Raw genomic sequence first — 21,799 nt, forward strand, 5'->3', positions numbered from 1 at the left:
TAGGATTTCATACAGCTTGGTGACTTTATCGAAGGCTTTCTCAAAATCTATGAAACCTACGTAGGGGTCTTGGTTTACATCCAAACATGTTTGCATTAACACACTCAGATCAAACAAAGCTTCCCGTGTTCCCAGTCCACCTCTGAATCCACGACATGTCTCCTCAACTAAGCAAAAAAAAATCTTTAGCGAATTTGGTTTCTAGTACTCGTACAGAGTATATCGGAATAAATGGAAAAGACAGTTAAGATTTGATTTCCGTGTATCTGCTTATACGTATTTCACCCTAATAGGGATAATCAGAGACGGCTATTCACAGTCGCTCTGAAAGTGAAAATAAATCTTTTCTGTCTTAGGAAGCAACTCTAACATGGCTTCGTATAGACGCAAATAGCGACATCTGATAGTAAAATCCGTAAACTAATTTTCGAAACCAAATTCAGATTTTTGCTTTATTCTGTGCCTTCTAAGAATTGCAAGGCAAAACAGACGTTGATAAAGATGTTAATAGAGACGTGGGGAATCTAAAAATTGCATTCCACGACATGTCTTCTCAACTAAGCAAAAAGCCTTAGCGAATTTGGCTTCTAGTACTCGTACAGAGTATATAGGAATAAAAGGAAAAGACAGTTAAGATTTGATTTTTATACTACGCTAAAACTTATGTAATCCATCTTCCGTATAATAGAGAAGTTCCTCTAAATATTATAAAAACTATCGAAAACATCTACCAAAACAACAAAATGTAGGTCAGAATAGATGGACAACTTACAGAATATATATAAATAGGTAGCTGAATAAGACGCGGGGATTCATTGAACCCCATGCTCTTCAATTTGATCATGGATGAAGTCATCCATGATTTTATCACGGTTTTCATGTTCATCATAGTTAACAAAGGAAGAGATACAGAATGGAAAACAAAGAAATAAAAGTACTCTATTACCCAGACGACGCAATATTGATAGCCGAAGATGAAGATAGTCTGCAAAAACTGGTCCACAGATTTAACATAAGAGCAAAAGAATTTAATATGACAATTTCATCTCAGAAATCTAAAACAATAGTCCACTAAACATGTACTCCATTTCATGTACTCCAGTTTACCTAAATTAATTTATAAAACAAATTTTTTCAATGATTTTCAACATAAATATAAATAAAGGACAAATTCACATTACAGACTACAACATTGATGGTTGATACTGTTATATTATTACAATTTTAATTTATTCAATTTTAAATAATGCTGGCTTCTGTCATTTTAGACAACTACCGTAAGTTACACTGACTACTTTTTTCCGACATCCGTCCTAACATGTCAATATTGTCATTTTTATTAGTTGTTATCAACAGGTCCTCGAAGACACTTTGTCTCAGGACCAAGTAACCGATGTAGAGCAATACGTACGTTCTGTATTTGTGATATAGCCGGTTTGGGTATTTTATTTATACCTTTTACTAAAGATTTGAAATAAAATTTTTTTGTAAAACAATAGTAGTCAGCAAAGAACCAACCAGATGTAAAATAGAAATTTATGACATCAGTATTGAACAATTAATGGAAATAAAATACCTGGGAATCACACTGCCTAGCTATGGAGACCTGGACAAAGAAGTAAGAGGTCAAGTACAAAAAGCAAATAGACTGGCAGGATGCCTTAATAACACTATATGGCGAAACAGACACATTAACACTGAGATGGTCAAGAATTTATAAAGGCAATAATGACATATGCCTCAGGAACAAGACCCGACACAGCCAATACGCAAAGGCTACTGGAAACGGCACAGATGTGAGTACCGATAAGAATTACTGGAAATACGCTGAGAGATGTGAAAGAGTTGTGAAGACAGAAAAAATGTAACGTACAGTGTATACATGAATGGACACAAAATAGAAAAAAAGAATGGAATAACCACAAGCCGAATGGAGGAGACCCGTGTCGTCAAAATAGCAAGAGATAAGTCACCAATCGGCAAAAGAAGTATCGGACGATCGCGCAAGAGACAAAGTGATAACCTTCCATAGAGGTATTAATCCGTCAATGAACATCGTTTTTGGTTTTCTGTTCTGCGAGACATGCCATTACATTTTACTTTATATATTATTTATTATTATACTTTTTACTTGTATATACATATATATATATATATATACAAGTATATATATATATATATATATATATATATATATATATATATATATATACTTGTATATATATATAAAAAAAAAAAATTGTCAAATACTCGTCAAATTTTTGTGCAAAAGTTTCAAATCTTGAAAATATCAAAATTGATATGTAAATTTATTCCAAAATCAATTAAAAATTAGATGAATCAGATGAATAGATCACGTGAATTAATCCATTATGGTTCCAAATTGTTCCAACAAAGCTAATCAGAGAAAATCTCTTTTAAGCAATCTTAAGGATTTGGTGTGTCAAATTGATGGATGTGGTGATACCTACAAACCGTGTCCTCCATGTGTACCATGTGTCGGTCCTGTGGGACCTGTGATAGAGATATACGACCCATTACCAAAGCCGTGTTTGCCTATTTGTTCTCCATTTGTCTCACCTGGACCTTGCGGACCGTCTTGTGGGCCTTGTGGACCATGTGGGCCTCGTGGACCATGTGGGCCTTGTGGACCATGTGGTCCTTGTGGTCCATGTGGTCCTTGTGGTCCTTGTGATCCATGTGGTCCTTGTGTTCCAGGTTGTGCACCAGGCACATGCCCTCCCAAAACCAATTGTTGTCCAGTAGCATGCCCCGCACCATGCTGTCCTCCACCATTGATACCTCCAGTGCTCCTCGTACCTACACCAGCAGTTCCACTTTGCAATTTTAATGAAGAGCAGCCTTGTGTTCCATGCAATCCTTTGAAGATGATGGTTTGTTATAGAAGAGGAAAATATCAGAGAGGTTGCGGGAAGCGGACCAAATCCAGAGAGTTGAGAGGGGGTATCATGTACATGGGATGCGACTGTGAGAGGTCTAATGGTTTGCAGGACAGCTGCATGCGATGGGAATGCCAAGGCCAACCTTTGTGCGGTGGAAGAGGCCATGCTCATTGCGCTCCAAGTGTGTACTCCACCGGTAAACATTTAACGAAAAAGTACGCGGACCCATGTTTGGACGAGTACCAGTGTTATCCTGCTTATGTCAAATTACCTCCATGCGGGCCATGTGGTCCACCATGTGGTTCTCCTTGTGGCCCACCATGTGGTGCTCCTTGTGGTCCACCATGTGGTGCACCATGTGGTCCTCCTTGTGGTCCTCCATGCGGCCCTGCCTGTGGCCCTCCTTGTGGACCTACTCCATGCAGTCCGTGTTCTCCTTGCGGAGAAGCTTGTTGGCCGAACCCAGTCTGTCCGTCCCCTCCCCTGCCTTTAGTAGCAAAACCACCATGTCCACCTGTCATCATACCGTGTCCACCACCATTAGTACCAGCTGCTAAAATCGTTCCTGTAACTCCCGCCTCAGCTTGTCCTTTACCGTGTGCTCCACCTGTAGCGGTTTGTCTTCCACCTTGTCCGCCTTGTTTACCACTTCCTCCAGCACCCATTTGCACCCCTCCTTGCTGTCCACCTTGTTGTATTCCGTGTCCGTGTTAAAAAAGTAAATATGTGAACTTTCTAATGAGTAATTAATGATATGTTAAACATTTACTATAAGTTTCAAAAAACATTGTTAGTAATGGAAAAATAATCTTCTTAATATAAATTTGCTTATTATTTTTATTGACTCCAACCCATCCAAAACAGTTATATATTTGTTTCAAACGAGTCACAAGTACTTCTTTTTTCATATATATATATATATATATATATATATATATATATATATATATATATATATAATTTTTAATGGTATTGATTGCAGTACTACATGTTTGGTACATACGTCGTACAAGACTGTCGTCTCCGCCTCTGATTTTTGCAAATCGAATACAGCTAGTTGTGATTTTGTACGCAGATCGTCTTATTTCAATCGAGGTATGGTTGTGTTTTCCAATTATCTCAAAAAATATCGTTATTTTATGCTGAGGAAGTTACGGATTTGTATTAAGGTCAATTTCGAATAATGAAAATGAGAAGACATTGTTTATTTTTAAATGTGACATGTGAGAGCGAAGCCACGACTCGCATACTATGGACGTATGTGTAGCAATTTGAGGTTAGAAATAATGAGGTAAAATAAAAATATTTGTATTCTTTTTGTCGCTTAATTTCGTCTTTTTTTCTACTCCAACTAACCTAGTATTATGTTTAAACTATTCTCCAATTGGTTATAAAAATATTTTATACGTTTATATTTTCTATTTTTATGCAATATTCTCTTATGTTTTTGTATAATAAATAAATAAATGAAACTGTAGCCAGTTTTCTCAAATTTATTTACTTCGCTTCCATATTTTCGTAAATAACTGAGTAGATAATTATTGTCTTTTTAGACATTGTGTGGGTAAACCGAGGCAAAGTTGCAGTTTTCATAACTAGTTTCTTTTTCCGAGGGTGGGTAGTTAACCCTCCGCTCAACCCTCCTCTTTTATCCGTACTTGGGACCGGCTGCAGTAAGGTGATTTCCGAGCTACTCAATCCACCCGTTCCTCGCCCTACTCCACGCACTACATCGCCAAATCCACCAGCTAATAACGCACATATCAGCACGATGGAAGGAAAACATAATAATGCCCATCCACAAAAAAGGAGACAAAATAAAATGCGTGAATTAGAAAGGAATTTCACTCCTAAACACGGCATCATTCTTAGAAGACTAATCCCTTATACTGAAAATGTCCTAGGCGAATATCAAGCCGGTTTTAGGGCAAACAGATCAACAATAGATCAACTATTCACGCTGAGACAACTTCTAGAAAAGGGATGGGAGTATAACAGACCCATACACAATCTTTTCATAGATTTTCGACAGGCATATGATAGCGTAGAAAGAAGCCAAGTATGGAATGCCATGGCGGAGCTCTCAATACCAAAGAAACTCATTCGGATGACCAAAGTCTGTATGGAGGGTGGAATATCTAAAGTACGTGTTAATAATAAACTGTCTTTCAGCCTTGAAATCAACAGTGGACTCAAACAGGGTGATGCGTTATCTCCACTACTTTTTAACCTTGTATTAGAGAAAGCCACGAGGTCGGCCGAAATAAAAACAGAATTGCTATTAGTTAAAGGTCCCAAGCTATTACTCGCATATGCAGATGACATAGATCTCGTTGGAGACTCTATCCTATCCACGAAAGACATCTTCAACAAGGTGGAAGGAGCAACAAGTGAAGTAGGGCTGAAGATTAACGAAGAGAAGACGAAATATATGTGTATAAATAGAACGACACGACGAGACAAAATAGGAAAAAATGTGACGGTCAACACCTTCAATTTCGAAAGAGTACAACGTTTTAAGTATCTGGGGGCTGTGATCACAGCTGACAACGATGTTACTGAAGAAATAAAAGACAGAATCCAATCTGCAAACCGCTGTCTATTCGCACTGGATAAGCTCATAAAATCAAAAAATCTTATAAGAAGTTCAAAGATTAAAATCTATAAATCCATCGTCAGACCTGTAATAACTAATAACATATGGATGCGAAACGTGGACCATGACCAAAGCAAACGAAGAAAAGCTCAGACGCTTTGAACGAAAAATACGGTCGGACGGAAAAAAAAATTGTCGGACCTCACCATGACATCACCACAAACCAGTATAAGATCAGAACCAATATTGAATTAAAAGCGCTCTACAATGACGCCGATAGTGTCCAAGAAATTAAATCACAGCGACTAAGATGGGCAGGCCACGTGCACAGACTGCATAACGAGAGACTTGTAAAACTGCTATGGGAGGAGATTCCCACAGGCAAAAGACCACTCGGACGTGCCAGAATGCGATGGAGAGATAACATCCAACCATCAATATGGTTTATGATTTTAAATCTGAAATTAGCATTACTACCAGAAGCCATACTGGTAGTAATTCATTGATTAGTGACCAGTGTAGTAGTGATGGAGAAATCGGGAGACTGAGACCTCGGAAGCTCTGAAGAAGACATCAGAGCGGATGTCGCAAGCTCGGCGCAGTGACAATCGACACGGTTCAACCCGGAAGCCTGTTGAGTTTAGTATTATTTCTTGTATTAGTATTAATCTTAGCTTTAGGATTAATATATATATATATATATATATATATGTATATATATATATATATATATATATATATATATATATATATATAATATTAATTAAAAAAATCAGACAAATTGAAGATTACTTTGCATCTTGAAGAAGAATAAATTAAATATGTGCATATTTTTGTTTTCATACAAAATATTACATTATTACAACAGCTTCAAGTTTATGGAAAATAATAAATAAAAAACGCTGATGAGAAATGAAATGCGAAGGGTGGACTTGAACTAATATCGAAATGGTATGTTTACTTTAATAACAAGCTCGTTATATCAAAAAAGGTACAATTAACACTTTAATGAAAGAAACCATTTTTTTTATCTTATTATATTTTAATTTAGTCGCTCGATCAAAAATATCCAATGGCTGTTGCAAGGCCGGTTTGAATCGTTTTCAAGTATTAAGGTGTGGTTAGTTTTTTAAGTTGTCGCATACCGAAATCAGTCTAATTCCACGGAAACAAGCAATTTTTCAGATGATAAACGAATTCCACATTCGCCGTATTGTTGTTTAATGACAAGTGCTGTATTTTGTTGTGGTAGGTTCTGCATTTAAAGCGACCGTTTATGGATAAGTCATTTATAATTCTTTAAGCAGCTTTATATTTTTTCATGATTTGGAAATTGATAATTATAGTAATTAGGCACACTCATATATATTGTATGTATACAATGTGCGTCTTTATAGTGGATATATTTAGTGTCTTTATATCTTGTTTTAAAACGTTTGTTCGTTATTTTTTGTAAAAAGAACGAGATTTGTCACAATAGAACAACGAAAATCTAAGAATTTGGGACATATTATGAGAAATAATGAGAAGTGTGGTTTACTTCATTTATTGGGAGTAAACTGTGGTAAGAAAGGCCCAGGACTTCCTTGGGTCGGTAAGCTAAGAAATAAACAAAGCTAAAATTGCCATTATGATCACTAATATACGAAAATAATAGGCACCACAAGAAGAAAATGTCTGTAGAATATTAGCAAAATTTCATCTTTCCTTACTGCCCGGTAAGTTTTTGATTGCCGCATAAGTAGAAAATAAGGCTCTTATTTGGATATTTGCCAAAAAATAATAAATCCTATTTTTAATCTCTTTATTCAATTCTAAAAAACGATTTTACTTATCACTGTGATATTATGTAGTGCCCACTGCTTTATTATGTCAATAAAAGTCTTCCTCTCGAAAGCTTTGCCGCCTCAATGGTTTTTTTTGTACATATTGATATTACTAAACAAGAAGTGGTCCAAACATTCAAATTTCTTAAAGTAGAATTAGTTGGGCTTTGTTGCGAGCTACTTCCAGCAGATATGTCCAATTTATTATTACGAAACCTAGAAGAAATCATACGTTATTGTCTACTAGGCTTCGGGCACAAGTTTAGTCTCACAAGATTGTATGAAAGAAGATTTAAAGTCAGAAGACGTGCTCGACATTCCCAGTTAACAAGAACTAACCAGTTCTACAAAATCAGCACTGGACATTACAATGGTCTGTTTATTTACGGATCATTCGAGATTCTGCTTGTATTACTTCACTTTTTCACCACTTGATTAACTTTTTCGCTACGTTGACGCCATGTCGACAGTCGCATTTAATGCCATGTTAACGTTGTGTCAGGAACAAATTAGCATCAACTCTGCAGCAAGTCAGTGTTTTGTTTGGAGTCGAATTTTCTGTACACCTGGGACGAACTTTTGCATTTTGTAGTGTTTAGCGTTTTGTAGTGTGACTATATCGGAGAATGCTTAAGATCCCGTGTTCTGACCGAGTCACAAATGGGGAGGTCCTCAGAAAAATGAATAAGAACCGAGAGGTACTGACCAACATCAAATCTCGAAAGTTACAGTTCTTCGGACATATTATGCGAAATGAATCCAGATATGCTCTCCTTCAAGCCATCCTGCAAGACAAAATATTTAGAAAATGAGGTCCAGGAAGAAGAAGAACATCTTGATTGAAAAACCTCAGAATCTGGTTCAATACAACGTCTATGCAGCTTTTCCGCGCTGCTGCAGATAAGAAAAAGATTGCCATGATGATCGCCAACATTCGTAATGAATAGGCACACCAAGAAGAAGAAGTGTTTAGACCAAAACCATTTTTTACTTTTTAAGATTAACATTAATTAGGAGCTTTTAAATTTCGATAGCTTTCCTTAATATCCGTGAATAGTAGTTTAATGTTTTACTAAGCACTTGTGATTCTGCGAATACAATTTAGTAATTATCTTCTGTTATATTCTGGTATATTCATAAGAAAACTACGAAATAATATTCAAAGAAAAACAGGTGCTAAGTAGAACATTAATTTAATATCCACGGATCTAGTCCTTCATGGAATTAGACCAAAGGACAGATTCGGGCAGACACATGACGACTAGAAATAGCGCATAATATACTCCAGAAAGATCATCACTGAACGACCGAGGTAAAACGTATATGTCGGCTTTATATAAATGGGACAAAATTCTGGAACAAATTGAAAATTCTAATCAAGCAAAAATCAAGGCCTCACTCTCACCTCGTTGTTAACAATGCTATCTTATCTAATCCCCTAGATAAAGCAGAAGCCTTCAAAATCACATTGAATCCAACTTTTATCACACCAGATAACCCAGATTTTTAAAACAGGTTTAAACTCAATACCGTAAGAAGAGTGGAGGACATACTCTATGACCTTCCACAGCATTTTGGAGATTATAATATGCAACATCCAATTATGGCCCCAGTGTTGGAGGACACCGTCAGGCAGATGTGTAACTTTGATAAAAACACATATCCTGGCCCTGATGGTATACACAGGAGATGCCTCAAAAAACTTCCGAGAGTATAATCTCGCTGCTTGCCCACATCATCAAAGCATGTCTCATACTATTACTTTCCTACCCCTTGGAAAATGGCCAATACAATCATGATCCCCAAACCAAGAAAACCTCTAATCAGCACTGAATCATATAGACCAATTTCTCTCCTGAATACTCTAGTAAAGTCTACGAGAGGATCCTTAAGGAGAGACTAATTTCTAATTTCTCTAATTTCTAGAAGAAAACCACATAATCCCAAAATTTCAATTCGGATTCAGAGATGAACATTCCTCTCAAAATGCATTGACAGAAGCAGGAATCTTCATCTCAAGCTCAATCAATGAAAAAGACAAAATAGGCATATTCCTAGATGTCCAAAAGACTTTCGATTATTTCTGGCTCGTAGGTCTGATCGAAAAACTCCACCTCTGGACTGCCAACCACATTTGTAAAAACAATACACCCATATATCTCTAATCGGTCCATAAGAGTTAGAATCAACGACAAATTCTCCACACCATTCACTGCACAAACTGGAGTACCTCAAGGCTTATATTTAGCACCAATCCTTTACACAGTAGATAACAGCAATCTTCCCCGTCCCACAGACCAAAATAAAATCCACCCTCCTGTATGCTGATGATACTGCACTGCTTTCCTTAAGCATAGTCGACGGAACGATGAGGAGCCGCTCTGTGCTTAACAGGTCACAGACCCAACTCGACAAGATCGTCAAATGGTGCAACAAATGGAGAGTCACTCAACTTAACCAAAACACAGGCCATCCTCTTTAGATATCCGGGTACTTACCGGTTTGAGCACGAGGGCAACCTGATAGAGCTCTACTGAACTAGACGCCCCTTCCAAAGCTTGGTCTCCTACTTGGGAGTTCAATTTCATAGGAGCCTCAATTGGGACACAGAACTAAATCTCACCCTAAATAGCGTGAGAAGAAGGACTAGATCTCTGAAAGCTCTGTCAGGCAAATCTTATTGTATACAGAGTAAAACTCTCCTGCATACCAACAAAACACATCAGACCAATAATTGAATACAGAACTATTCTTTACTCCGACCTGAACAAACGCCAAATTAACGCCATCATGGCCACAGAACGCAAAATCCTAAGAAAAATTATAAGGACCCGTTCAGAATCCGAACTTTCAGTAAGAGATGCGTCTTACGAACTATCACAAGCTCCAACATCAGAGCAAAGGAGGTCCTAAAAACATCTTGCCATCGCCTAGAACACATATTCACCAGGCATCCCGCAAAGAAATTTCTTTTCCTCTTGGCGAAATTTCTCAATTTGACTGGAAATGAACTTTCTGATGAGTATTTCAACACCCTAGAAGCGATGCCACAACAATCTGCAAGCCAAAAACCCTCAATCGAAAGAGCCGTTCCCATATGTATAGTTGGTAACATGCAAAGGTACCTCTCAATGCGGCATGGCTGAAAACCTTCCTCACACTGTCTTCCCAACCTCTCCCTTCACTAACACAAAACTGCTTTCGTAGACTGATGTCTGCTCTTGTTCTCTCCTTGGCAAGGGAGCCCATACCTTGAAGAGGGGCTTCGCCTAAACGAGGTTTAAACAACGTTACACACGATAACGTCTAGCTCAGTTGCAACTTACGTCAGAAAGGAACATTTCCAGACCATGACCCATAAACCCCAATACAAATTCGGTCACGAAAGCGTATAATCCTTGATAATAAAATTAAAAGTTTAAATAAATAATTAACAGTTAATCTCAGTAAAATTATAATACCTGTATGAAATTCAATTCAATGCATCGACTTAATACAATTTTATGTGTGATATTGATTCTGATTTCTTTTTTATTTGAAAATTTTCAAAAAATGAAAAACAGATGATTGTCAAGTACATATATTGATTTGTGCCTAGTTATTTAAATCCTTAAAAAGAATCTTTCATATTATTTTTAACTGTCAGAGTGGTCATGAAAATAATAGTATAAACAATAAAATTATTAAGTTTTCTTTCTACGATAAAAAGTTTTCTCCGTCGAGAATTTTTTATTTTTATCATAGTATAGAAGTTGTATTATCTACAAAGTGTTTTTTTACGTATCATTTGCGTCTCTGTAGACTCTTTTTTTAGTTCAAAATAATCTAGTTGCATAATAGAATCAAAGTCGTCCGTTGACTCTTTCATTATCGTATTTAAACTGGATCTTGCTTGCTGCATGGTCTATAAATTGGCCTTGATACTAGCAGTCGACATTTCCGTCTGACTGTTGAAGAAGCAATTTTCTTTCCTTACAATTTCGATTGGAATCTATAAGTGCCATTCACCTTGATATCAAATAATTAGGCAATTAAACGCTTACATATAGTAAAGAACACAGAAACAAGATCGTTAAGATGTCAAAATAATGCTTTAATATTTATGTAAACTTATTTTTATGGAGTTTTTGATTTTGCGGTGTGTTTGAAACTATAGTCCAGTAGCAGTTTGTTTTTATAAGCTGAAATAAAACATTCTGCAAATTGGAGTAATACGTGCGAAAAATGTTTCAGCAGATTATGGTTTATCATAACACAAAGGGGTCTAGTTTGGTTAGTTTTTCCTTTTTTATGGTTTATTTAGTATTGCGTAGATAAACCCAATATTGATCGTTAACACTGAAAAGGGAGATATCGCAACTATACAAGTATGTACTTAGAAAAACCGATAAAAAGAGGCGTATTTGTCATGATTTTGTATCCCCAATTCTTAATATTAATTTAGCAATAACTAATACGTTCAATATAAAAATGCTTCCTCCACTGCAGAAAACTTATACAAGGTGGGTCAAAAGTAATCACCCGATGTTCTTTTGCTGTAATTTTTTTTAATGAAAAAATTTGGCCCTACTTATTAAATTTGTTTATTACATACATCATAATTTATTCCATAAAGTCGAAAAAACGATATTGGGCCAAGTGATCGCCGTCAAACTTGATGACCATACAGGCCCGCCTTATTACATTTTCCATCACTCTTTCCAGAACTTCGGGCGACAGATTCCCGTAATCCCGGCAAATATTCTCCTTAATCGCTTTAAAAGTTTGATGCTTCAAAAAACTTAATTAAAAGAAATCTGGAACGATTTGCAATGCAAATAACAAAAGCTAAAGATTAAGCGACCCGAAAATGCTTCATTCAAAATATCGGTTGTGGCTCGAGCAGTGTGCCCTAGTCGGAGCTACATATTCTCTAGTCACAATTCATACACTTAAGGAATAAAAAAATCGGTAATCATGGCTCTGTAGCGCGCGCCTTCCACAGTCGTCATTTGGCCTACGGCATTCTGAAATAAAAATGGTCCGATGACCCTTTCAGCGTAAACGAAGTAACTTTGAGCGACTGTAATGGCTCGTCGTCGGTGATATACGAATTTTTGGTGCCCGAGAAATGATCATTTTGTTTATTCAACTAACTGCTAACATGGAAATGAGCCTCATCATGATAATTTTCGATAAAAAATTCTCCCCCTTTTCCAGACCAAACCAGACTCCAATCAGAGACAGACAGGCTATCATTAATCCAGAAACATAATCCAGGGCTCAACATTCCAGCGAAATACAGCTACTCAGACTTACAGAATACATAGCAGCTGGATTCTAGTAATATACAGGAGCAGCCTTCCTGGATGTAAGCAAAGCCTTCGACAGAGTATGGCATAAAGGACTGACATACAAGATGAGAAATTGTGGATAGAGCGGGGCCGTGACGAAACTCATCTCTTCGTGCCTAAGCGACCAGAGATGCAGGGTCCAGATAGGAGCAGTTCTATCAGAACACGGAATTTCGGAAGCTGGAGTACTACAGGGGGCGGTCTCACCCGCCCTGTATAGCATATATACAGCAGACGTTCCGAGAACACTCGAAACACTAGTAAGTCTTTATGCAGATGAGACTGCAATCGCGGCTAGACACAGGAACCTGGATATAGCTGTAAGAAATTTACAGACGGCACTGGATGTGATAGAAGAATGGAGTATACAATGTAAAATAGCAATAAATCAAGAAAATACCTATTTCTTATCTTCAAAAGGGCAAGAGATAACCCATAAAAACAGCTGCATTTTCTATTAAGAGATCTAAAACAAATAAGGGTGGGTACTGGATATGATGGAGGAAAAAGCCAACTAAATTTGCTGAACTAGAAGATGACCCAAACTGGATCCCAAGACCCAAATAGCAAATATTAGCAATCATATAAAACATAAATAACATATACAAACAACACAAAAACGACCAAAAAAATTAGTAGAACAGTAACAACAGGGGGAAGGCATAAAGAAAAAGAAACAAAACCCAAAAAACGGGAAGGACGAACCCACATCGAGCGCCGTGTCACTTAACTGGGCGTAGCCTAGAGCGATGACTCGGGGCCCAAGCAAGCAATACAGATCGTAGATAAGTCCGGGGTAGCATTTTGTGTGGTAGTCCTTGTATCCAGGACCCCCATAGTATAAGCACTTTACTGATAAGAGAGCTATCGGGGGGTGGATAATCTGGAGCATTGGAGCGGGTGGAGTGATTCCTCTTTTCCACGAGTTAATCCTCCTCGCCCCAATAAATTGTATCACCTGAATGTCATTCTTGAGGGGTGTGCAAGTCTCTTAGGATGGATAAAACACTATTGCTTGTTTGCTTGGGTTCCTCTTCGACATTTTGAGCTCTTAGCTCTTCCTTATTGGCGCATATTACGACTAAACTGAAATTGGGCCATCTGTACTATTGTTTAAAGCTGATTTAGAAACTGGTGATTTTTGCGAACTTCTTGGCATAATATTTACTAGACGAATGAAAAAATAGGTATTGAGTAGCTTCTACTACTCGTAGTTCACTCCTTTGCTAGATCGGTAAATAGTTCATAATAGAGTTTGGTAGTATATTAAGAGTTCTTATTTGAAAATTTACTTATAATATTTACACCTAAGTGAGCTATCATTTTAATTAACAGTTTCTTTTTGTTTCAGGTAAATATCTACACGTGCTTTAAAAAAAAATAAGGTAAATTTAAAAAAAGATATACATACAATATATTGATATACTATACATAGATTCCTGCAGGAAGATGTTTCTTGTTCTTCAGGTACCACCTTCGCTATAACCAACGGTTAGATATCTTCATGTATATTTAAACTAGAGTTTACTTAAACTACATTGAAGCCATTTCCTTTAATTTCTAAAACAGGATATACGTCCTACGGTACTTCTTTTGCACATTATTTTTCCCTGCGTGATAGGTCTTAGGATGCTGTATCTATTACCACGAATAAAGTGTTCCAGGTATTACCGTTTTCTTTTTTTTTTTACTATGTGCCTTATATCGCCATAGCACGTGACAACACAATAAAGACTATAGAGGTGGAGTTTTCAATGACTACATATTACAATATTCCCAGAATTTAAAAAACACCCTAACATTTTAACCCATAACCTGAGGAGATGACCAGATAGACTACGAAGACTAGAGCGAAGTACCCAACTAACTTCTCGATTAGATTCTAGTGAAACCCATAATAAAGTCGTAAGTGAGCAGTACCATTGTTATAACCATATAAGCGAATATCATTGGACATTTTCCTATATATTAATTTTCGGATCGATTTGCGTCTCAGTGTTACTCAGCCCATTGACACTTACTGGAGCGGGATGCGACGGAAGCTGTATGGACCCCGCACATCAATAGAACATGATATCTGACTTTACCTGAAAGATAGTTTATTTGTGTGTTCTTAGTAATGTTTATGTAACTATTAACCAAATCAGTGGGCCACTATATGTTGTTTACTTCAAGTCTGAAGATGGTCAAAGTCGCTATACCCAGTAATTTCAGCGAGCGGGTACCGACAAATGGTATCGCTTTTGTACATTTTAGGGCTTCTTTAACATTCAGGAGCACCTATATGTTATAGAAAGTTATCCTTAATTATATGCTTAAAAATAATAAATGTAGTTAAACTTATTACTTTACATATTTTTTAAGTTAAATCATTTCTCGGATTGTACATTCTCACGCAGTTTAAATCAGCCATCGGACTATAAACATATGTGTATAAATTGTGAATTGTGGAAAGAAAGTAACATTGACATTTTCAGACACGCCAATCGCTTTGGCATTGCTTGTTTTAATAAAGCAATAAAATACCCGCCGTTTGTTGTATTAAAATATAATTGACAAGTATAATAAATTATTCGAAAACAGAAATTGTTCATGACTGTGGCAAAAACTCAAAATGGTATTAGGTACTTATACAGACAGCAATTTTAAATGAAGCTATTGAATTATTGTCGATCGCGTATTGAAAATATCGATGCTAATTTAGGATGATTGATGATTAACAATTATAGTAATTAGTATTTAATTATTATTTTATGAACTACGATACTCGACCAGTTGATATTCTCATGGCCAGACTATCAGACAATTAAAAGTATAAGTTTAAATAAGTTTTTTAAGAAAAAGTGTGTTTTTACCGAATTTTTCGAGACTCAACACATGATTTAGAATAAAACCTACAGACGTTAAGAACTAGAAGTACTCACCACCAAACTTGTATGGAATCATATGATATTTCTTATTATTTTAATCGAATTTTAAAAAACTAACCTTCAAAGTCAAATAATATTATTTTAAAGCAATTTAATCACCAATGCATACAAATTAAAGAAACCTATAAATTCTTAAATAACAAAATTTAAATTATTTGTTTTATAGTCAATAGCATACAACATTTTAATGTTTAAATTGTTTTTATTTATTTATGTTTTTTTAGTAGTCGGTGTTACTAACCCTAGGCTGTATGCCAACTCCAACTCGCTTGGGAACGCTCCTAAACAAATTGTCAAGATTTTATTGTGGTAGGTTGTCTCCTTTCTTCAAGATCAGCTTGTACTAGCTGTATGGTGTTGTGAATTATGCCGGCGAGGTCTAATTCTTTTTAAAGCATATCCCACAAAAGCTCTATACAGTTAATGTCGGGTGAGCAAGCAGGCCACTACAGAATAGTGATATTTTCTGCTTCAAGAAATTCTGTAGTGACTCTGTTGGTATGGGGAGGTGCGTTACCATGCATGAAAGGTAAATTTTTTTTCACTGAACTTTTTCAAAGTCAAACTACAGGTTCTAGAACCAAATCAACATAGCCTACGAGATATTAAAGTTAGTTGAATGGAAATAAAGGAGTTTTTTCACCAACCATATTACTTCCCCAGAACACTTCCTCCTTTATGTCTGTGAACAGATCTGGCTGTTTTCGTACTTGCTTGTCTTCCTTGCCCTCTAAGTACACGAATTCACCGGTTATGATTTTACACAAATCCTGATTTCGTCTGAAAATAGCACATTTTGCCAATTTCTAATATTCCAGTTTTGGTGTTTAAAACACCAATTTATGCAATCAATCTTGTGCTGGTTAACTGGTTAACTCGGGAACCCCTAACTGTCTACTGCTTTATAGTCTTTGAGCACGAATCCTACTTTTAGTCGTTTTAACTGAAACACTTGCACCTATACCTTCCAAAAGCTGCTTTTGGAGTTGCGGGTGAGAAGGTGTTGGATCTTTTCTAGCTACTTGGACAATAAAACAATCATGGCAAGCCGTTATTACTTTTTGGCGACTTTATCTTTGTCTACTCTTAAGCGTTTCTAATTCCTGAGACCTAGCATAGGTTTCTGAAATAACGCCCTGTGTTATGCCTACCCCTGCAGCTACGTCCCTCTGAGACATTCCTTGCTCCTCAACATCTTTTTCTTTTTCTTCTTTGCACATCCCACAACACATGGTGATTCGATATAAGTTTGGTTGTGTATAATCTCAGAAGGCGCATCGATATATACACCTAACCATACGAGAATATCGTGAACAGAACACCTTGCTCCAACTGATTATGACCCCATATATTTCTGTGTTATGTGTTTTACTCCAATATTTTGAAAACACGTTTTAAATTATTCTTCTGGCAAACTTATGTTTTCAATGTTTTATGTTTTCAAAACTATATGTTTTCCAGTTTACCTAGTGAAGGAAAATAAAGAAAAAGAATAAAACGGGAGAATAAACTTTATTTAACCAGGCGTAATACGTGTTACAAAGATCTTAAAAACGTAGTATTAAAGCACATGTTGACACGATTATCAGAGTTCGTGTACATAATTTAAAATTAAAGAAGAGATCCTTTTCAACGATAGGGCAGCCACAATTTTTGTCTAATTATGTTTTTTATAATCTCTTAACGAAAATTATTAAGTTTCAATCCATAAATGACTTTAAAGACAAAGATAGCAGTTATTTATATTTCTACTGAACAGTACAGAACGGTTTAGTACTGAACAGAACGTATAAGGTCAACAGTTTGGTAATAGTTTTCTCCATGACACGATTTTTTAAGACTTTACAGCTGCGTTCAGTGCGTACTGATGCTTTTCAGAATGTGAAGGGGCATTGTCAATAACCAGAACAGGTTTTTGTGGTAAATTGTTTACATTTAAATATTTTTGACTTATGGTACAAATTTAGCCCCAAATTACTCTTAAAATATTTTTGTCCAACCTCAATTTTTTTGGTTGAAGGTGTCAACGGATAGTTTTTCTGCTCTAGTGTCCTTAAAAGATCTCTCTTTTTTGCCTTAACAATTACCGTCAACTTTAGTTTGTGACTTTGTGTAGCATTGCTGCAGGACATAATCGTGATCCGTTGTTTGCTGGATTTATGCCCCCTGCTTTATCTTCACTTGCAAAAGCTTCCGAGTTGCAAGACAATTCCAGATGAGCCTCAATTCGTTTGCGATATAAATTTATTTATACCTCAGATCACTTGAATAAAGCAGCTCTTCTAACTGACCTTTAAATTCCTCAGTCCTTGTTGGTCACCCTTGAGCTTAAGTGTTATCTCGTTTATCAAGTCAACCACCCAGCTGTTGCATCAAAATCTCATTCTAATCCCAAAAACTGTTTTGATTTTGCAGCAATTATTGGACCTATACCGCATACTACCAAAACCGTTTCTAATTCCACGCAAGACGAAATTTTCATTGTTTTATTGTTTTCCCCTTCTTCATGACAGAAGAGCTTTCTGAAATTGACGGAAATGAAAGAAGTTTCTCCTTTTAAAATTTCTCGTACTGTCGACTCACCGATACCGTACTAAAGGTACATAAGTTTACGGGAAACATCTTTTTCAATTTTACTAATGAGTTCTGACATTTGATTAATTAATAAAAAAATGCACTGTAGCTCAAAGTAATACACTACTTTACAACACACGATCAACACCAACATTAACAACCTCTTCCATCACTACCAATCAGCTATAGCCAAGGTCTTTGATCGCTACACAACAGAAACACAACTTAATCTAACAAACAAATAATAAAATTAGTCATTTAAAATCACGCGTCGTAACATATCAAAAGTAGTTGAAATCACGTGTCAATCATGGATTCTCGGAAATAGTGAACTAGATCATTAGTGGCGCATTAGAAAATATGTTTCTTTGCTGGTCACTTTAGATCAAAGATACTCTCTCCAAACTTTGAGTATCGCTTCATTGGGCCAAATCTGACACGGTTTTTCATTGCGAATTTTTTCTGCGTTTATCTTTTTTTTTGTCATATTTACATAGGCACTGCTATTTTTTTAAATTAAATAGTTTAAAAATTATAAGAAAAATACGAAAATAAAAGTTTTTTACCAAAATACAAGTGTTGTTAAAATTTACCTCCCAATTTGATATTGATTCCGGTTAAAAAGTTATGACCGGAAGTTAAATGGAAAATACAATAAAAGAAAGGAAATTGCAATATCTCTGACAAGTGATGATAGGCGAAAGATACATCTTGAGACTCATAATTCAAGGAAAAGTAGAGGGTAGGAGAAGCATAGGAAGAAGACGCGTTTCCTGGTTGAAGAATCTGAGAGAGTGGTTTGGTTGCAGCTCAAGGCTGCTGCCTCGAAGGACAGAATAGCCATGATGTTTGCCAACCTTCGTCGCGGAGATGGCACTTAAAGAAGAAGATCTACCTTCATAATTTGATAAATATACGCAATATTAGTTATTCAAAAATTAATTTGATAATGTCAAAACTCATTTATAAAACAATTAAGTATATTTATTATATCGCTTTCTTCAATGACAATAGAGAATGGAAAATATACAGACGATACCTGTTGTCTTCTCTACTACCTTCTATAGAGTTAGTTAGATTTTAGTGAAAATCTTTCTAAAACCATGCAAAAAGCGGTACAAGTGATGACGTACAGATGCTTCTGAAAATTTTCGGGAGATATTCCAGCAAACTGGATCACCAAGGATCAATATTACAGAAAAAGTCATTCAGAGCTAATTAAACGTGATAACATAGTTATCAGGATAGGTTAATTTTCCCCTTATTGGGAGTGAAAGCCGTATGGATTCACGACGAAAACAATCTTACTTTATTACTTATTTAGTTTATGTTCACACATTTCTTATCAACTTTTTTTTAATATTTTTTTCAAAGTTTTTATTTTTTATAGTTCAACGGGCCAAAGATTCGTTGTAGCATATTATTGCCTGCAATCAATAGGCTTCATATAATGATTTATAACGGATCTTATATTCCTATATCTTATTATTACTTAAAGTTGTACAAACCATTACTAAAAGCAATCATGAGCGTAAACTTCTATGTTTTATTGTCTAATATTTTTTTGTTTTATTGTTTTTGTAGTACTACATGTGCTTATTTAGAATGTTAATATACGTAGAAATAACTGTTTTTGAGTTGTTAAAAAGTAGTCATAAATGTCTAAACAAGTATTTTAACAAAAAATAAACAAGAATCTTTAACAAGATAAAATCATCAGATTCCCAGAATTCTAAACTTTATTAACAACCTTACAAGATAGAATAGTGTTAAAAAACAAATGGCCAAAAAAAGTCTTGTCTCCAACTTAATCACACCACGAGTAGGACCTCTGAGGAAGCCACACATAAAACCGAAAAGCACCAACACAAAACAAAAAATACAAAGAAAGGTCCAAAAAAGTTCTTGCTGTCCCACTAACCACTGTCACATCTCCTTTTTTATTGTTTCGCACAAACAAGGTGTTTACAAAGAGATGGGATTGCTATTTTTTTTAAGTAACAGCGTGAATATGGCTATTACTTTACGATACTCAAAACGGTAGACCAACTTTTGGTTAAATATGTAAAAACTGACGTTTGATTTCGGTAAGATGTACTCTACTTAGGAGATAGGATGCCGAGAAAAAGTGTGTAAAAAGTGATCATAATGAAATAAATTATTTTTTAAACTTTTATAGTAGGACCTTGTTAGAAATACATCCTAATATGGCACACACAAAAATTTAATTTGCATGTTAATGGCTATGAATCCAATAACAAGATTTACCAAATATTTAATGAACATTTATATATTAATGATATATCACTTCTCACACCATGAACATATGAAATTCGGCACTTTGTCTTTGGGTGTAAACCAGTTAACTTTTTATGTTTCACTGCAGCTTGAAGCAGAAGAGTCGTTTTCGTTGCCAGATTTCTCTTACGTTTCCGTTTCGTCAGAAGAATTTTTCCTTTCTCAACTGAAACCTCCTTTATTACCTGAGGCATTATTTACTTTGGCACCCTGTTTCTTTTGTCTTTCAGCGAATAGTTGATTACCTACTACTTGCGCGTTGTAGTTTAGTGCCTTTCGTCTATGGGTTTGGAGTTTTTTCCTCAGCTCTGGATTTTCCAAAATTTGTTGGAAGGAACAGTCAAGTTCGTCAGGGTTGTCGCTATCATCATCATTATCATTAAGACTGATGTCACGTGTACTATCTCTTACAGAAAATGGCTTACTTTCTGAAGAAATAGAATATGTGGATTGGCGTCTGCTTTTTCGGGAACTCCTTTGAACTGTTGGAATCTCTAATTATTTTACAGGTTAGGGGCCAATTGGCATGTTTTTTTCTGGATCAGGACGCTGTGAAGAATAGTAAGGATCGAATACATAGCAAGGAATAGATTTTGGATCAAAAGAATAAATCTAAGTAGCTCGGAATACAGCCGTGACATTAACTGGAGAGGAGGCTACTTTTGGGCCATACCTTGCTAAAGATTTTTCCAAATACCGGTCTACTTATTGTTCTGTTTTCTTCTCCTTTATTAGTCGACCGTTGTAATTGGACTTCATCATCCCAATACGGCTCGAATGGTTTAAATACTGGCTTGTCCGTAGGCTATACCTCATGAGTCGTATACTAGGTAAGTAACTACAACAGTGTAAGTGACTACAGCACCTTAAGCAACGTCACAAATATCTTGATCTAAATGTCACGATGCTCCATCAAAAATCAGGCACTTCTCCCGCAAGCTTGTATTTGGCAAAATGATGTAGTCATTTGATAAAATTCGATATAGTCATTGAGCCCTTGTCTGTCATTTCTACCTCTGTTCCAGGTGGCAAATAATCTTCCCATTCTGGCTTGTGTCGCTTTCATTTGAAAATGATATATTGGAGGAATGACCTGTCCAATTGCACTTCCACATGACACGATAGACACATTTTCCTCAGGTTCAAGAGCAATAAAGTGTAGCCGTTTTTCATCTTTCCTTGCCAAAACTTGAGAGGAGGGACAGGCGACAACCGTTTTCATTCATATTATAGATGAGCTGTGGTTTGTCAAATGCCTCTAATTCGGTCGTGATATTCTTTAGTTTCTGGAAATGATCAACGACAATAAACTTATTCCATTTTGCAGCTCTTCTGGATT

At 36.0% G+C, this 21,799-nt stretch overlaps 2 protein-coding genes across 2 annotated transcripts in view; both read left to right on the forward strand.

The window, feature by feature from the left end:
* ft (cadherin-related tumor suppressor fat) overlaps positions 1–21,799 on the forward strand; it is a 761,665-nt gene that overhangs the window by 370,591 nt on the left and 369,275 nt on the right. The window lies entirely within an intron of this gene.
* Positions 2,362–3,730, forward strand: LOC140437652 (uncharacterized). Its single transcript, XM_072527283.1, has one exon. It carries the CDS (start codon positions 2,373–2,375, stop codon positions 3,615–3,617), a length of 1,245 nt encoding a protein of 414 aa, XP_072383384.1. The 5' UTR covers positions 2,362–2,372; the 3' UTR covers positions 3,618–3,730.

The sequence above is a fragment of the Diabrotica undecimpunctata genome, chromosome 3, assembly GCF_040954645.1.
Source record: "Diabrotica undecimpunctata isolate CICGRU chromosome 3, icDiaUnde3, whole genome shotgun sequence".
Lineage (NCBI taxonomy): Eukaryota > Metazoa > Arthropoda > Insecta > Coleoptera > Chrysomelidae > Diabrotica > Diabrotica undecimpunctata.